The 16,948-nt window shown below is 44.5% G+C and overlaps 3 protein-coding genes across 3 annotated transcripts; 2 read left to right on the forward strand and 1 right to left on the reverse strand.

Moving 5' to 3' along the window:
- The first annotated feature begins 1,152 nt into the window (after positions 1-1,152).
- LOC117860511 (glucose-6-phosphate 1-dehydrogenase, cytoplasmic isoform) lies at positions 1,153-7,593 on the forward strand. The gene is made up of 16 exons (XM_034743826.2): positions 1,153-1,448; positions 2,729-2,950; positions 3,217-3,302; positions 3,455-3,500; positions 3,578-3,764; positions 4,467-4,624; positions 4,706-4,774; positions 4,971-5,029; positions 5,459-5,495; positions 5,790-5,861; positions 6,028-6,175; positions 6,384-6,479; positions 6,698-6,768; positions 6,876-6,991; positions 7,117-7,162; positions 7,250-7,593. The coding sequence occupies exons 2-16, from the start codon at positions 2,768-2,770 to the stop codon at positions 7,424-7,426; spliced, it is 1,551 nt and encodes a 516-aa protein (XP_034599717.1). The 5' UTR covers positions 1,153-1,448; positions 2,729-2,767; the 3' UTR covers positions 7,427-7,593.
- Positions 7,594-8,151: 558 nt separating this feature from the next.
- Positions 8,152-11,089, reverse strand: LOC117860527 (cytosolic Fe-S cluster assembly factor NBP35). The gene is made up of 3 exons (XM_034743842.2): positions 10,929-11,089; positions 10,565-10,666; positions 8,152-9,271 (listed from the first exon to the last, which is right to left on the reverse strand). The coding sequence occupies exons 1-3, from the start codon at positions 10,984-10,986 to the stop codon at positions 8,376-8,378; spliced, it is 1,056 nt and encodes a 351-aa protein (XP_034599733.1). The 5' UTR covers positions 10,987-11,089; the 3' UTR covers positions 8,152-8,375.
- A 1,561-nt stretch (positions 11,090-12,650) lies between these two features.
- Positions 12,651-15,616, forward strand: LOC117860520 (anthocyanidin 3-O-glucoside 6''-O-acyltransferase). Its single transcript, XM_034743838.2, has 2 exons — positions 12,651-13,604; positions 13,687-15,616. Exons 1-2 carry the CDS (start codon positions 12,876-12,878, stop codon positions 14,383-14,385), a joined length of 1,428 nt encoding a protein of 475 aa, XP_034599729.1. The 5' UTR covers positions 12,651-12,875; the 3' UTR covers positions 14,386-15,616.
- Positions 15,617-16,948: the final 1,332 nt, after the last annotated feature.

Below are 16,948 nucleotides of genomic sequence, written 5' to 3' on the forward strand. Positions count from 1 at the left end.
AACGAAACGAAATGGAATTGAATTGAATTTTTGGGATCGTTGGTGCAGTATTATAACAAAAATAGCCTAAAATTATCTCAAGTTGAACTACAGCTGCCCAGGACCATCTCAGACTAAAATTATCTCAAGCTGACACCGAAAGTTCTCTTTGTCACGATTTTACCCCCACATCGTTTGACGAGTATGCACATGCTTATTTTATAATATGATAGTTTTCCCCTATTTATTTGTAGTTAAGACCTCTCGCGTTTTTACGAGGTTGACACCAGGGTTGAAAGGCCAAATGCGCTTTCCGTGACACGATGAAACTCGGCGCCGTGCGGCTGTACCAAGCACGGCTCCAAATCATGATGATGTGACTTGCCCAAGATGGGATTGGCAAGATCTCATCTGAGGAAGTGGATGCATCTGTGCATGGGCCGAATTTGAGGAAATGGGGCTGTGTTTGAGATTTGGGGTTACTAGTATTTGAGTACGTGTTGCGTTGCTATTGCTCGTGTCTGGACAAGGGGCGGAACCAGGATGAACACCTCGGAAGGCTAAATAGTAGAAATTAAGGGCTAAAGCTAGAAATTAATGATAATTTGAAACTTTATCTACAGTATTTTACAACTAAAATTAGGCCCCCTGGATCCACCCCTGTGTCTGGATGAACTACAGGTTTGGTCTTTGTGGTTTCGCTGAAAAGGTAGCACTAGCCCTGGTCTTACAAAGCTAAGGATTCTTTTAGGTCTAAACACAAACTTTTGCGATGCTAGACCCGTGTATTTCCACTAAAAACAAAATCTTGCGAAATTAGTATTCATGTCCAGCGTCCTCCTGCCTAGCGCGTATAAATTTAAGAATATTTGCACTAATTATGTAAATAAAATTTCTAATTTCCATGTTGCAGTCAAGGTTGGCTGCAAATTGGATCCGATCGAATTATGTTATCATCATGCGCACCATAGACCAAGACCCTTTTACGGACAGTCCAATTCTTGTTTTTTTTCCAAAAGAAAATCGTATAAATGATAGTGCCATTCTTTGAGTTTTCAATGCGTATGCACCACCAGTAGTTCAAGATCACGCCCTTTTGCCACATAAGCCCTTGCAAATTCTTCAATTTCGGAGCATTGTTTAATTAACAGAAGAACAATGTGTGCAGGGTTGGTGGATGTTAGCCGCCTAGCCGGTGGGCAGGTGAGGTCAACTCGGAGCCGGGAACCGGACGGAGGCCGCCGGGACTAGTCGGCGGGTGTATAAAAGCGGCGGAGGGAAAACGGAAGCGGGCGAGTGCGATCCATCGTTATAAATCCCTCTCCCCTTGCGAAGTCAAATCTCATCAGTGGTTGTCTGGTCTGCTCCGCGCCGCGTCCCGGCGTCTCTCCATAGCCATTAGCCATATCGGCTACTGCGATCCTCCTGTTCGGCGTTCTTGGTTGATCGCCGGAGGTTCCTGCAGCGGGGTAAGCGCCCGTCCGTTCCGGTTACGAAGGATCGCGTTCGCCGTTCCTGCATGTTTTATGTTTCTGCGGATCTGTTGTCGCTTCAGAGTTGCCCTCAATTTCTTCATAATTAGAAGTACCCTTTCCTGGAAATAACTGCCTGCGATAGAGATCGTTCAGTTTTGTCTTCGGCGATTGTTTCTTTGCTGGTTCTTTGGGATGCTCTGTACCTAGGGAGTGGTTGGGGACGATTATTTTTTAATTAAAATCAGCTACTTCTAATCTTGTAATGTGCTATATGCCAAGATCTCGTCATCCTCCCACCTTTCTTTTTCTAAGGTAGTTAGTTTATTCTGCTATGTAAAGTATCTTATGAAAGATGCCTGTTGATGTGTTCTTCTATGGTGACTTAACTTATTACTCGTACCTCTGATCGGCAGAACATTTTATCACAGATTGTAGGCATGACTCATGCAATTATCTCAAGATTAGCTGACGAAATATGGGTAACACTTTCGCTAAAAAAATGTTTACAAAAAAATCAGTATGGAAACTAAGCTGTACTCGTATAGTTGTGTATTTTGACTTCAGAGAGGAATATTTTATTATAATGTCAATTTGTTTGCTTACTGTTCAAAGGCTACATAAGTGCCACATTCACCTTGAATTTTTGTTAGCATGACAAACACTTTACAAGCAACATGTTTACTGCAAAAAAAAAAAAGGAGTTCCATACTCATGAAGGTTGAATACATGAGTGGTTTGAACTGCTTGCACTTAGCATAGTTCAATTGAATTGATTTCAGTTCCCCTAAATATGATGAAGGTCAGTTCAATTGATTCCTCTTATAAAAGATAGTTTTCCTAACTAGATTGTAAACTCGTAGCATCATATTAATATTCATAATCTCTGGTATATTGGAGGACAAACTTGAGTAGAATTGTTTTTAAAAGATTTACCGGAATTCTTTTAAAAAAAACTTTTTTAGAATCCCACTTTTTTGTTTCAAAACTTTTACTCCCTCCGTCCCAAATTATAGGTCATTTTGCCTTTTCTAAATTCATTGCTTTTGCTATGCATCTAGATATATAATTATGTCTAGGTGCATAGCAAAATCTATGAATCTTAAAATACCAAAACGACCTATAATTTGGAACGGAGGGAGTAGTATAAACTGACTGTTAATAACATGAGCTCGGTGGTCTTGCTCAGAAATGTTTTAGATTGCCTTGCCTTCATGGCCTAGACTGTAATAATCTTATTCATTGTGTGATTAATTGTACCTTCTCAACCTTCCTAGGTTTTTATCTGAAGGAAGAAGGAAACAACACAATTTATCATGTCAGGACGCTCATCTGTATCTTCCCCATTTTCTGGGGAAAATAGCTTCAGCTCTCTGTCAAGTTTCAAGGACCTTGGACTATCTTCAGAGTCCGGTTGCTTGTCCATTGTTGTACTAGGTGCTTCTGGAGACCTTGCTAAGAAGAAAACTTTCCCAGCACTCTTTCACCTTTTTCAGCAGGTAATGTAAACGCACTAGCAGTTTTTTACATATTAACTATAAAGCCACAAGGAACTGTAAACTTCTGATACAACAGTAGGAAACAAGTGCATAGTTTGATCCATCTGTTTTTGAAATATATCAGCACAGTAGAACTGAAAATACTAGAACATCATAATATAACATATTTGCATTTCCTATATATAATATGTACATATAAGTTTCTTAGTTTTGCACATGTACAAACTTGTGAACCTTATTCGCCGCTGCTGTGTTGATATCTATAGGGATTTCTGCAATCTGAAGAAGTCCATATATTTGGGTATGCCAGATCAAATCTTTCTGATGATGGATTAAGAGAACGCATCCGTGGGTAAGATTCATTCCTTGAATTATACAAGAACTTCATTACAAGATTACTGAGTTGTGTGATGGGTTCCTTCCTATTTCCACCAATGTTTAGCATGATTGAAATATTCCATCATTCTTTCTCTATCTGAATATATAAATGCTCTACTGCTGCAGATACCTCAAAGGTTCAGATGAACATCTTTCTCAATTTTTGCAGCTAGTAAGTTTCTAATATTGTGTATAGCTCCTGAATCCTTAAATGTTCGACTTCTGTAATCATGTTGAGTTTTTCTACAGATTAAATATGTTAGTGGTTCCTATGATAGTGGGGAAGGATTTGAGTTATTAAACAAGGCAATCTCTGAGTATGAAACATCAAAAAACAATGAATCGGGAAGCTATCGCAGACTATTTTATTTGGCATTGCCTCCATCAGTCTACCCATCCGTATGCAAAATGATAAGATCGTATTGCATGAATCCATGTAAGTTACTCTCAAAAAGTCTCTCTCCAACTGAACTTCCCTGAGGTTAATGATGCTATCTGATTATTACATAGCTTTTGGTGTAGAAAAAATATTTAATTTTGTTTGGAAATAAAGAACCAACAGTTGACTGTATTGATGTCTTTTTATATTTTTATAAACTTTTTCCCTTCTTGTTGTTGTTGGTGGCTGGCTCATTTTGTGTTTCATCTCTAGCCTGCCCTAACTTGCCTGGGACTAAAAGGCTTTGTTGTTGCTATTTGGAAATAAAGAACCATATTCTGTTTCTTCTTTATTGTTTACCCAGCTTGTTGGAAGTTGGAACATGCAAAGTTCCAAATTTTTTCTCTCTGTCAAGAGTTGTTCAACTTCTCAGCAGAATAGTTCTCTACCACTTTCCACCCTTGTTTCTCTGCATTGCTCTTTCACCGAGGCTGATGAAAAGTAAAGCAAAATGCTGTTTACATATTCAAGTAGATCATTCATTCATTCCTTTGAAAGTCCATACAGTAGTCTGTAGTTTTTTGCCTCTTCTAGAAGCACTCAAACTGTGCGGCATCAATTTTTCACACGTAACTAAGAAAGATAACCAAGGCCGATGCCCTAATTTGGAGTTTTATCATACTACCTTATGTTACCCCGTTCTTGTGCAGCTGTGCTAAAATTTGTGATATCAATAATCAATTCATGTTGTACTTTCAGCTTCACATGCTGGTTGGACAAGAGTTATTGTTGAAAAGCCCTTTGGAAAGGATTTGGACTCTGCAGAGGAACTGAGTGCCGAACTTGGAAAGCTGTTTGAAGAAGAACAACTCTACAGAATTGACCACTATTTAGGAAAAGAGCTGGTTCAAAACTTGGTAAACTATGTGACTTATAGTGAACACTGAACTCTATAGCCTTCCTATATGCAACTCTATCTCATATTGCCATATTTTCAGCTTGTGCTTCGTTTTGCAAACCGCTTATTTTTGCCTCTCTGGAATCGTGATAATATTGCTAATGTACAGGTAAGACTCTTCTCTAGGTGCTTGGAGCACTTTTTTCTTTATAAATCATAAATTGAATTTTCCAAGTTGATCCGAATTCTTTTTGTCAGTTTTCTTTTCTGAAAAGTTGTACAAAGTCGATGTCAGAAAGCTGGGAGTTTTTCTGTTATTATTATGCCAAATATATATGCTTGCAAATAATAAATCAATTCCGCAGATCGTATTTAAGGAGGACTTTGGAACCGAGGGACGTGGAGGATATTTTGATCAATATGGGTACGTTGGAAGCAACTGCATTCTTATATGGTTCATGGTTGTTCTTTGCATAAGCATTTGTTTTGAGCAGTAGCCAGAAGGCACATATGGCTGTAACTGAATCTCAAGTTATAAAACATCTGTTCTATACTTTCTGTATTGTAAATGGTGCACCTCTGGTCCTAATAGGTCCTCTGATCATGTGGCTTTATACTTCTGGAAAAAAAAAACACTAACTGCAAATTGTATATTGCTCGGGCCTTGGAAGACCAAAGTTCTTTTCTTTTTTACTTTCTTGTGACCATCTTGCACCACCTACTACACTACCAACAGTATTTTTTGAGAGAGCATAGAAGCACTATCATTCTTATTTATCATTTAAACGACCTCCATGTGCTGATATTTGTCTTCTTACAATCCAAGTATCTGACTTGCTTTTTGTTGATGCAGTATCATTCGTGATATCATTCAGAATCATTTGTTGCAGGTAAGGATATCCTCATGGACTTTTTCCTTCTTCCATTTAAAATAATTTTGCAAGCATTTATCAGACATTTGCTCTATGATTTGAATCTATAGTATCAGTTGTTTACTGTAGGAACAGCTAGTACTTAATACATGATTATTCAGTAGTATGATTAATATTTTATTTCATCACCATTGTAATGCTAAATCTTCTGAACGGACACAGTAGATACCTGTCATTACAATTCCTCATAGCTATAATGATGTTATATTCTGGAATCAAGAGGTCTGGTATGACTGTTACTATAATTTGCAGGTCTTCTGTTTGGTGGCTATGGAAAAGCCTGTCTCTCTTAAACCCGAGCACATTAGAGATGAAAAAGTCAAGGTCCTTACTTCTTTCATCCTTCTATGTTATCAACTGACAATAAAAACTGGCATCTAGACGCTTCCTTGATGTGATTTTAATTTATGAATCCCGTGTCATATATCATTTGTTGTTGCTTGCTAGTTGCAAATGCATTCATTTTTGGTTTTTTACTACACAATGCCAGGTTCTGCAATCAGTGGAGCCTATAAAGCATGAAGAGGTAGTCATTGGACAATATGATGGCTACAAGGATGACCCTACTGTGCCAGATGACTCCAACACCCCTACTTATGCATCTGTTGTACTGAGGGTACACAATGAAAGATGGGAGGGTAAATATTACTTGATGAGTTATTTATTAAAAAAAAATCCCCCATGTCAAGTTCTGCAGACTTCCTTAACTAGACCTCCACGTTGCTTAGATTTGATTTACCTTGTTATCACTAATTTGAGTGATTTTGTTTAAATGACCAAATTTTCATACTTCTGAAGACTGGAATGTTTATTTTTGTACTGACATGCAAATATCTGTGTCTACAGGAGTTCCATTCATTCTCAAGGCTGGTAAAGCTCTAAATTCTAGGAAAGCAGAGATACGTGTGCAATTCAAGGATGCTCCTGGTGACATTTTTAGATGTACGTGCTAAATTCTTTTCTCATTTTTAAATGTATTGTCGTTAAGTCTGTTCCTGCAAATGCTTCTAACTGTTATTTACTCATACTCCCTGAGAACTTAACTTACCTTGTTATTACTAATTTGAATGATTTTGTTTGAATGACCAAATTTTCCATTTAAATTGTCTGTTTGTACTGAACGGAACTAATGCTTTGTGCTCTCTTTTACCCTGGTATAGGCAAGAAACAAGGAAGGAATGAGTTTGTTATACGCCTGCAGCCATCAGAAGCCATGTATATGAAGTTAACAGTACGTGCATTTACTTTTGCAAACTCTAACACTTTTTTTCACGTTTGTCAAGGGAAAAGATGAACAGATTGGTTGACAGTCTAAGTGAACTGCATGAACTTTTGTAGGTCAAGAAACCTGGACTGGAAATGGCAACTGAACAAAGCGAACTGGATCTATCCTACGGGATGCGGTACCAAGATGTAAAAATCCCAGAAGCATATGAGCGTCTTATCTTGGACACGTATGTGCTGCTCCATCCTAGTGCCAAATTTGCTTTCAGCGCATTCAGTTCTCTGCAAGTTTCAGAAGAAAAACTTTCTTCCTGAACCATGATCTATTTATCGATACCAATGTATGTTTTGACAGGATAAGAGGTGATCAGCAGCACTTTGTTCGCCGAGATGAACTGAGGGTTTGTGATTTGCCATACATATGCACTTCCTTTGAAATGGGCTCCCTTGTAAATAGCCGAATCTGACAGAGTATTTGTTCCTCTCAGGCTGCATGGGAGATCTTCACTCCTTTGCTTCACGACATCGATGCTGGCAAGCTGAAGTCCGTTCCATACCAACCAGGAACCCGAGGACCACAGGAGGCCGATGATATGAGCAGGAGGATGGGGTATGTGCAGACCCATGGCTACATATGGGTGCCGCCAACCCTCGCTAAGTTTTAGCTGTTTTGGTAGTTGCCGTGTAACCACGGCAGAAAGGTCTGAATTTGCAAACAAGCACTTGAGGAAAATAGCCCTTGTAATCCGCGGGTCACGTAATAAGAGAAACTTCTTGTTGAAAGTGTGTACCGTTTACGATATGAAATAAAATCTTTCATGTTCAGAATGCACTCGCTATTGCCAACTTTTCTTCTGAATGTCTATTTTAACTTGAGCAGCTACATGTAGTTGCATCTTTAGCCATAATAGCTGCAAGTCAGCTTAAGACCAACAATTTTCCGCTGCTTGTCACCTTCTAATTCGTTTTCACCGTTCAGTCGTCAGTGTAAAGAGAAGCACAGGGCATGCTTACCGTTCTCGCTTATTATGTTTCGTTCGTCAACAATTGGACCATTGGCAGTTCTTAAGTGAACTCCATAGAAGTGAAACAATGACTCTGATGGGTGAACACGGTGGAGGGTGGCTGACGGCCTGAACCTGGCTGGCCCTGACGGGTGGTGGCGGCAGCCCAGGCCGGGGTCGCCTTAGCTTAGCAACACCGATCAGCTCGCTGATTTGTGGCGTGGTGAGGGCGCCTTTTCTCCCGATAAATTGCAAGTTTCACAAACCGGATGGTAGCTGGAGTGCTGGACATTACAGTCGCCACAACAGCAAAGAAGCGTTTCTAGGCTTTTCGCTAGCACAATCCATTCGCTCATTCAGTTAATGTACTCGCAGTACAAAGCATGTAAAGCAAACATCATTCAGGCAGCAGCTCAAAACATACTTCACTCAGAATTCTGCAGTAGTTTGTGCACCCACCAATAATTCACGAACTAAAACTTACTGGATCCTATACCAGCACTAATACAAATTCAGCGTGTACCGCAGCAACATACATAGTGAGAACTATAGCATCGTCACATCATTTCATTGTTCACCACCTGATCCCCAGCAGGCCAACACTATTTTGTCACTCGGGCTTGATGAACTTCTTCACAATGCTCTGAAGAGCTGGAGCACTGGCACTGCACTTCTGATCAGCAAAGCACGATCTCCCTTCCTCAGCCGCCTTGCACAGCTGCGGATCCATGGGCACCTTACCAAGGAAAGGGACTCCCATTTCGATGCACATTTTCTCTGCCCCGCCCTTGCTGCTGTCAAACACCTCGCTGCATGCCACAACCGACAGAAGCTCAGGGGCTTTCTCCCTGATGCAGTTCAGCACCCACTCTGTAGCGTCTGTCTCGCCTGACTCACCTGACTTCACGAACCTGAGATCAGAAAGTGGCTGCCTCAGCCCACTCATGTTCTCCACAACACCCAAGACTGGGACTCCCACCTTCTTGCAGAAGTTTATCTCCTTCCTCACATCGATTAGAGAGACCTGCTGCGGAGTTGTGACGATTATCGCACCATCGATTCCTGTGGCCTGGAGGTACTGCACAATCGAGATGTGTTCATCAGATGTTCCTGGAGGTGCATCCACTACAAGATAGTCAATCTCCCCCCAGTCAACATCCTTTAAGAACTGCTTGATCAGTCCATTCTTGCGGGGACCCCTCCATATGACGGCGTCATCTGGGTTAGGCAGCATGAAACCAATTGACATGACACCAAGGTTGGACTCAACATAGACTGGTGACCACCCAAGGTTGCTTTGATGTATATCCTGACCCTCCAGGCCCAACATTTTTGGGATGCTAGGGCCACAGATATCTATGTCAAGAAGGCCAACCTGATGCTCCATTTCAGCTAGGGCAAATGAGAGCTGGGCCGAGAACGTGCTCTTTCCAACCCCTCCCTTTCCAGACAGAACCAGTATCTTGTGTTTCACCGTAGCCATCCGCTCAACAATAGCAACCACATCTGCAAAATACAATCAGTCGATAATTAGTTCACTTAGCATTGAACAAATAGAAATGGAAAACTAAATAGCATTCATGCACATATTAATCACTTATGGTTAACAGCATGATCACACTAAAATGCATGCCAAAAAGCTTAACCCACTAGCAAAAGGTTACCAACTACAAGCGTTCAGGGCTTTAGGCAATCACACAAATTTCAATTTAACCATGATGCTTCGCTCCAGTGAATATATAAAAAAATATATATCACATTGAAGATTCTCTTTCTCATTAATGATTACATTCAGATCAAGTATTTATTTAGATCACTGACTGAAGTCACATGGCAGACTTGATAGCATACCCTTCAAAAGTCCACAAAGTATAATGCAGGGATAGGGCCATGAGTGTCTTTCCTCGTGAATATGAAATTCATCACTCCAAATTTACTACAAGCAGATGGATAGTGTCCAAGCTTTCAAGAAGCTACTCAATATTGAAAAGTATGCAATTTACTGGAGCAACTTTAGTAATACTTCAACATATTGATATTCAAATAGCAGATACTAAATAGCGAAATCCCAGTCCATTTTCCACGGTAGGAGATGAAACAGATCATGAGGTTCCAAGCGGAGTAAGAAGATTAATATTGGAAGTAACAAAAAAAAGAGTAAAGTATAGTTGTTTTCTTGTGATGAGATCTGTTAGACCTTATAGTGCAACAACAATGCAGGTTTGAAGCAAGAATTTACTACCAAGCAATTAAGCAAACACCCGCAGATAGTTGGAACAAGATCCAAATATGGAACCCATGCACTCTTCTAATCTCTGTCTGAGCCAAAATTAGAGATTCATCAAACTTTGAACCTTCAGCAACAGCTGTGGTAGTGGATTTTATTTTATTTTTGATTAAAGTGATGTGGCATCAGGATATCAGGTCTCCCCTGGAGATCACTGAGCCCTTGTAGCTGTAGCCTGTTTTCCGGTACACAGGCGCTAACAGCTCCTCAATGATTACTACATAACACGTGACAGGCACCTTAGTCCTTCCATTTGCCACTAAAAATCCAGCAACTCAGAAATACCACCCTTAAATCTACTAAGTTTCATGTTCAGGGGACATTTGTACTGATACCAAAACATACTAAATCTGCTGCTCAGCTACTGTGAATAAATCTAACTAAACCGAACTAAGCTTATTGCCAGGAAATCTAGATCAAACAAAATGATGACAGATAACAGTGAGGGGGCACCAAAGCAAGTCACAAAATTGAATGGAAATTCAACACAAGGGCATGGATGATCTGATTACCTGGATCAGGACCCTTGGGGGCAGTGGCGCAAATCTGCTGGTTGGGGCATCCGGCGCAGGCATCTGCCTTCCCCGCATCCTCCGACTGCGTACCAGGGCAATCTGCGCAACAGCAGACAACGCATACTTAGAAATACTTGTATAACCTCGAACCAAGCTTGGATAGAGAAAAACAGGCGATCGGAACTGGTGCGCGACGCCCTAATTCGTGCATCTCAGCTAATCTTCCCCACCAAAATAATATTCCCCTTTCTTCTGTCAGGAGATGATGCAAACCCAGAAAAAAAATCGACACCAAACCCATCGAACAGAGGGAGTAGAAGGAGTCGAGACTAGTAGAAGGAGAGAGGCAGCGATCTCTTACGCTCGTTGGCGTCGTCGGGCACGTCGCCTCTGCCGCCGCCGCCGCCGCCGTTCTCCATCTCTCTGCCTCCCTTCTCGAAGTTTTCCTCTCTGGTGGGGTTTCAGATTTTCAGGTTTGGGCCGTCTCGGTGCAGATGGGAATGGGACGAGGAGGGGTTTGCCGTTTGCGTTATAGCCCGGCCCGGTGAGGATACTGGGCCGCTCGATGTTGATCGGATGGACGAGACGTCCTGCTGTGGTGCGGCGGTACGACCGCAGATTCGAGGGGGTGTTCGATTACAAGTTTGCATCTGTTCGCCGTTGCTTCCGTCATTCTCCTACCCCTATTTTCTCGAGTTGACTTTCAAACAATTTTAAATCTCTTTTACCAAAACAGCAACGTTCAAAGCATATCCGACTGGAGGAACATGAACACTACTTAGCATTCTTCGGTACTTTTGCATCTACTTTGACAGCCAAATCTACGCTGAAGGGACCATTCACCGCCTGCTACAAAATCGTGCAATCTCAGCAGTGGTACAAGGTATCAGCCACTGTGACTGAATGATTGACACGATACGTAACACGGAACCATGTGCCGAGGGTCATATTTTGATCAAGAGGATCTGCTCTATGTTTCAACACAGTGAACACTCCGATAGTATAAGTAAACAAGTTGCATAACCAAACCGCGACCATGATCGCTAAATAAACATGGCCACTGGAACGGCCTTAGACTCTATTATATAAAAATGGCCTTATGAACCACTGATTGAGCTAACTAATTAAGATAGGCTACTATTAAGATAGGCTACTACAAATTGTATAGGACTACATTTTTATCCCAAAACTCTAAAGCTGGCAAATCTGAACATTTTCACTTCTGCTCAGGTGCCAGCTCAATATCCCTAGCTAGCCCAACAACTTTAAATTTTTTTAAAAAAGATAAGACGTAGTGTCTACTAGTCAATGCGGAGATACAAGATCCGCGCGTGGACGGACTAATTGTAGTGCCCCTGGATTTATACGCGGGGGCTTCCACTGTTGTGTATCATGTCGTGTCCTCAATCTCATGGTCACAGAGTGATACTATCCATGTATTTCAGCAAACAATACGCATCACTTAAAATTTTCATCTTTCACCGGGCTCATACTATACTGGTGGTTCTCTGTGGAACCTGAACTGACAACCCTCACCCATTAGAAACTCCAATTAAGAAGCAAGTCATAGGATGATTGAATAGAATTCATGCAATGTATAACCTATTAAGTATTAATATATCTCGACCCTGTTTGGCATTGTATTGGATGGATGAAAATAATGTGGCTAGGTTTAACTCCAATAGATTATCAGTTGTATGTTTGTATATAGAATGTGTATGTATTGTGATGGGAACTCTATGTTGTTGTCAATAATGTTCTACTTATTTATGGCTGGTATTCAGTTTGGCTGCCTGTTTGTGGCTTAGCTAAGCATGCATGGCACTTCTCTTTCTCAGTTGTAACCAACTGCTCAATATAGCTCTAGTGGGTTTAACGAATGTGGCCACAAATCGTCGTTGCACGTTGTAACCACTTTATAATCGATGCTCTCTTTTTAATATAAAGATGCGTGGAGAAATATTTTGGCTGGTACGAGAATATTCGTACGAAAAGCAGCTTGGTACGTAGTGCGCATACAATGCAGGACAGATTATGAGCGATTTGCGTTTAGAAATTAGGACTGACGTGCTTCCGTGTGCTTCTTTGTATCTGCACGGCACCATTTGTGTCGTTTCTCTCCCGTCCCTTGTCAACCTTCGTTTTTTTTCGTTGGCAATCTGCAGCACTGCTCTATCTCTGATTACATTATTGCGTGGTTTCTGCTAGCTCATCAACCACTTTGTTGGCTAGAGCTGATAGCTCGCTGGATCGATCTAGTATGAAACAACCGATCGAGTTGGAGAGGTAGCATCGATCTCTGTGCGCCATGAGCTCCCGAGTGCGAGTTGTCAGCGTCAGCCATGTCCTACCAGCTGCCGGAGCAGATGAAGCCGCCCCAGCAGGCGGCTCACCTCATCATCAACCACTCCCTGACGACCGCGTTCTGAAGCTCTCCTTCATGGACTGCTTGTTCGTCGGGGTGTTGCCCATGCAGCGGCTCTTCGTCTACGAAGGCCCCGGCGTCCCGCCCTTCCCGTGCCTCGTCCGGTCCCTGCGGTCCTCCCTCGCCGCCGCGCTCGGTGACTTCCTCCCGCTCGCCGGTAAGCTCTCCTACCGCCCGTCAGCAGGCGACCTCGTCGTGGACTGTTCGCCGGCCGCCGTCTACCCTGGAGTTACGTTCGTGGAGGCCCAGTACGACGGCAGCATCGGCGATATGCGCCGCCTCGCCTGTGGCGAGGAGCACGACCCGGAGGACTTGCTGCGGCTCGGGCCCGAGCTTGAGGTCGGCCGCCTCCCCGCCCCGGTGCTCGCCGTGCAGGTCACTCGGCCGGCCGCCGGTGATGGAGGCGCGGTGGTCGGGGTGTCCATCCACCACGCCGTCGCCGACGGCCATTCGGTGTGGCAGTTCATGAGGGCATGGTCTGCCGTAGCGCGGTCGGCGTCGTCCCAAAGCCTCGTGCCGCCGCCGACGTTCGACCGGGCGGCGATTCAGCACCCGGAAGCGGAGGAGCTGACGCGCAGGTTCTTGCGCACGATTGCGCCGGCGCTGCCTACGGTAGCCTCTCTCGCTGAGATGGTCTTCCCCCCTGCTGCGCATGGTCAATGAACATTGTTCATCACGAACATAAAATTCGCAGGTCAGGCCGCCGCCGGCGTCCCGCCCCACGCTGGAGCTGGCCCAGCGGCGAAGGAGCTTTCTGATACGCCGCGATGAGATCCACTCGTTGAAGCAGCGCGTAATGGAACAGAGCGTTGCCATCAGCGAGCCGCTGGAAAAACTTCCAAGCACCTATGTCGCGGTGTCGTCGTTAGTGTGGACGTCCATCGTGCGCGCTAAGGCGCTGGACCACGGCGGCGGCGGCGGCGACGACGACGACGACACCTGCTACTTCCTGGTGCCTGTGGACTGCCGGCGCCGCCTGCTACCGGGCGTCGGCGAAGGCTACTTCGGGAACTGCCTCTCTCTGTCGTTTGCGAAGGCCGCCGCGCGTGACCTGACGAAACCCGACGCCGGGATGGCGCACGCGGCCGCGGCCATCCGCGACGCCGCCCGCGAGAAGCTGGCGAACCCGCTGCGGGGTGCCGAGCGGTGGGCCGAGGTCTACGCGGGGATCCCCCGCGAGAGGTTCACGCCGACGGGGTCGTCCAACCGGTTCATGGCGTACGACGACACGGACATGGGTTGGGGCGCGCCGAGCCGGGTTGAGCTCGTGTCGTCGCCGTCCGGCAGGGGGATGGTGCTGCTGCTGGGTGCGCCGAACGGCGGCGTGCAGGTGACCGTGGAGCTCGACCACGCGCACATGGACCACTTCGCGGCAAACTTCCTGCAGGTTTGAGGATTCTGACTGTGGATGTCTGTCTGTCCTCGTCCTTAATCGAATATTGGCTGTTTTTGGTGGGAAATCCATTATCATCGGTCAACTGAATGTCCTTTTATCGAACATTGGCTGTTTTTTCCTGAATTAAAGGACGCGACTTTGCGAAATTAGAGTTGAATTGGGTAGTTTTTTTCCCTTATGAACCTTGGGCAGGTGCTCTGCCTTTTCATTAAAAGTGCAAATTGAGCATCGAATGACCATCGCATTCGGAAATAAATTACAATCACTGAGGGCTGAGGGCTGAGGGCTGAGGCTATCTGCCTTCGATTCATACATGATACATTTGCCGGGAAGGCCGCTATCTCGCCGCTCGCGGGTTGGCAGGCGTCGCTGCTCAACTCCATGGAACGAACAGTGCTGATCAACATGGCAAAGCTCTCCAATGTCCTATCTGATGTGTGACATACTGCCATGCATAGCTCTACCACAGGGTGCATATCATAGATGGACAAACAATGGCGCAGCTTCTTGTGGACAGTGGACTGGTGAAGATACTGCTAGCGGATCGAGCTGCCTGATTGCCTTGGACAAGGTTCATTGCGACCGAGATCAGGGAGCACTTGGCATAAAACACCTTGGTGCGCAGAATCCGTTCCTACTGCTAATAAAAGCTCATCCACCGGCTAAACCAAGGTGCACGATCTTCCTGGGCAGTTTCGGTCATCAGGCATGCCAGCATCACCACAATTGAACACAAGGTTATGGGGCATCACTGCGACGCGCTGCGGGCTTTGCTACCGGTGTACCAGGCAATCACCGGCCTGTGTGCAGCTGCCTGTGACAACTATCTGCGGCAACGCCCCGGAGACCTACCCAGGTCATGTTGGAGACTTGGTGCACGATTGCACGGTCGTTCTGGAGTGCCGAGTGCTGCTTCCACCTGCCGCCTCACCACAAGACCTGTAATCTACATACCACTCCACGGCCGGATCGCGTCCCCTGTTGCTGGACTCATTTGTGATTCTGTGCTGCTGGAAATTGTGGAAGAGAAGGAATGGTATGATCTTCCGAAACGAAGTGCTGACATACTGCGGCAAACCCTGCAGGACTGCGAGGCTGATGCACGGCTGTGAAAACGCAGGCTGCCGAGGAGTGACGCTGATATGTGCGATGATTGGCCTGGTGTTCTGAATTTACTTTGGAAATGTAACGACCCTGGACTTCTCTAAATTGTAAAAACCTTTGTCGATCTGCCGGGCCGGTTGGAGAATCTTATCAGGTGTGGACTGATAGATGTGTACCACAAATCCACTGGTATCTTCACTGAGGGACAACCTGCTATGTTCATTTCATTATATTGTCCTAAACGTCATATGTTCGTGGACGGAGGGAGTAGAACGGAGTATATGTGATTGCCTTGTGACGGGAAATGTTATCGGTGGGAAACACTGATCCATTGTCCTCGGCGTACTACCACTGGTGGAAAAACGGGCATCGATCCCGGTTGGATAGGCTCATGTATCTTGAAAATCCAATCGGAACTAATCTTTCGAGACTAAAGTCCTCCTAGTCCCGGGTCATTTACCCAGGACTAAAGATCCCCTTTAATCCCGGTTGGTACCGGAACTAAAAAGATTTTTTTTAAAAAAAGTAGGCTGCCCCCCTCCTACATGCTCGCCCCGCCACCTCATCGACCACCGTACCACCTCCTTGAGCTCCAACTCCACCAAAGAGACAATCAAATCAAGAGCAACAAACATGCTCATCTCACAATGATCATCACATATAAGAACGCACAACCAATCAATTCGCACAAGATCTTATTCACAACACATGAGTTCGATTTGATTCACAACACGTGGTGGATTCACCGGATAAAATAACAAACGAATCATTCACAAATAAATAATCATTCATCGCTCGCCAATCTCACCCGCGCCTCGCCGGGCCGCGGCGGGGAGGGAGGGAGGGAGCAGATCGAGACAAGGATAAGGGAAAGAGAGAGTCGCAGAGAATTAAAAGTTCACTACTGAGGATTCCACTTTCAGTACTGGTTCCAAACCCCCCTAGTACCAGTTGTACAACCGGTATTGCTGTGTTGGTACTAAAGGAGTCGACCCGGTACTAAAAGGATCACCAACCGGTACTAACTTGTTTTGCGCCAAAAAATAAAGCCTTGCGTCGTGCGCAGTCCGTGAGATTCGAACCCATGACCTCAAGCCTTACGCGAGTCTTCCTTTTAAAGTAACACATGTGATGAAACTAGATATGCTTTTAAAATAAAGTAACCCGTGGAGAGCTTTTAGTACCAGGTCCTAATACCACCCGATACTAAAAGTGCCCCTTTAGTACCGGATGGTGTTACGATCCGATACTAAAAGACCTTCGGGGAGTTCCAAATTTGGATCCGGTAACATTAGTACCGGATCAAAATGTGACCGGTACTAAGGAAGTGAACGAAAAGTCGTTTTTATAGTAGTGGTTTCACTTTTGTCTCGATTGGAACCACCAACCGGGATTAAAAGGGCTCCAAGGGACTACGAAATTTAGACCCGTGACTAATGTCTCTTTAGTTCCGGAT

This window comes from Setaria viridis, chromosome 1 (assembly GCF_005286985.2).
Source record: "Setaria viridis chromosome 1, Setaria_viridis_v4.0, whole genome shotgun sequence".
NCBI classification, from domain to species: Eukaryota; Viridiplantae; Streptophyta; class Magnoliopsida; order Poales; family Poaceae; genus Setaria; species Setaria viridis.

Coding starts and splice junctions, on each gene's coding strand:
- LOC117860511 (XM_034743826.2), top strand. CDS start 2,768: ATGTCAGGACGCTCATCTGTATCTTCCCCATTTTCTGGGGAAAATAGC. Junction 3,765..4,466: donor ATCGTATTGCATGAATCCAT/GTAAGTTACTCT, acceptor TTGTACTTTCAG/CTTCACATGCTGGTTGGACA. Junction 7,163..7,249: donor TTCGCCGAGATGAACTGAGG/GTTTGTGATTTG, acceptor TGTTCCTCTCAG/GCTGCATGGGAGATCTTCAC.
- LOC117860527 (XM_034743842.2), bottom strand. CDS start 10,986: ATGGAGAACGGCGGCGGCGGCGGCGGCAGAGGCGACGTGCCCGACGAC. Junction 10,667..10,928: donor GCCCGACGACGCCAACGAGC/GTAAGAGATCGC, acceptor GCTGTTGCGCAG/ATTGCCCTGGTACGCAGTCG. Junction 9,272..10,564: donor CCCCAAGGGTCCTGATCCAG/GTAATCAGATCA, acceptor TGTATTTTGCAG/ATGTGGTTGCTATTGTTGAG.
- LOC117860520 (XM_034743838.2), top strand. CDS start 12,876: ATGAGCTCCCGAGTGCGAGTTGTCAGCGTCAGCCATGTCCTACCAGCT. Junction 13,605..13,686: donor TTGCGCCGGCGCTGCCTACG/GTAGCCTCTCTC, acceptor TAAAATTCGCAG/GTCAGGCCGCCGCCGGCGTC.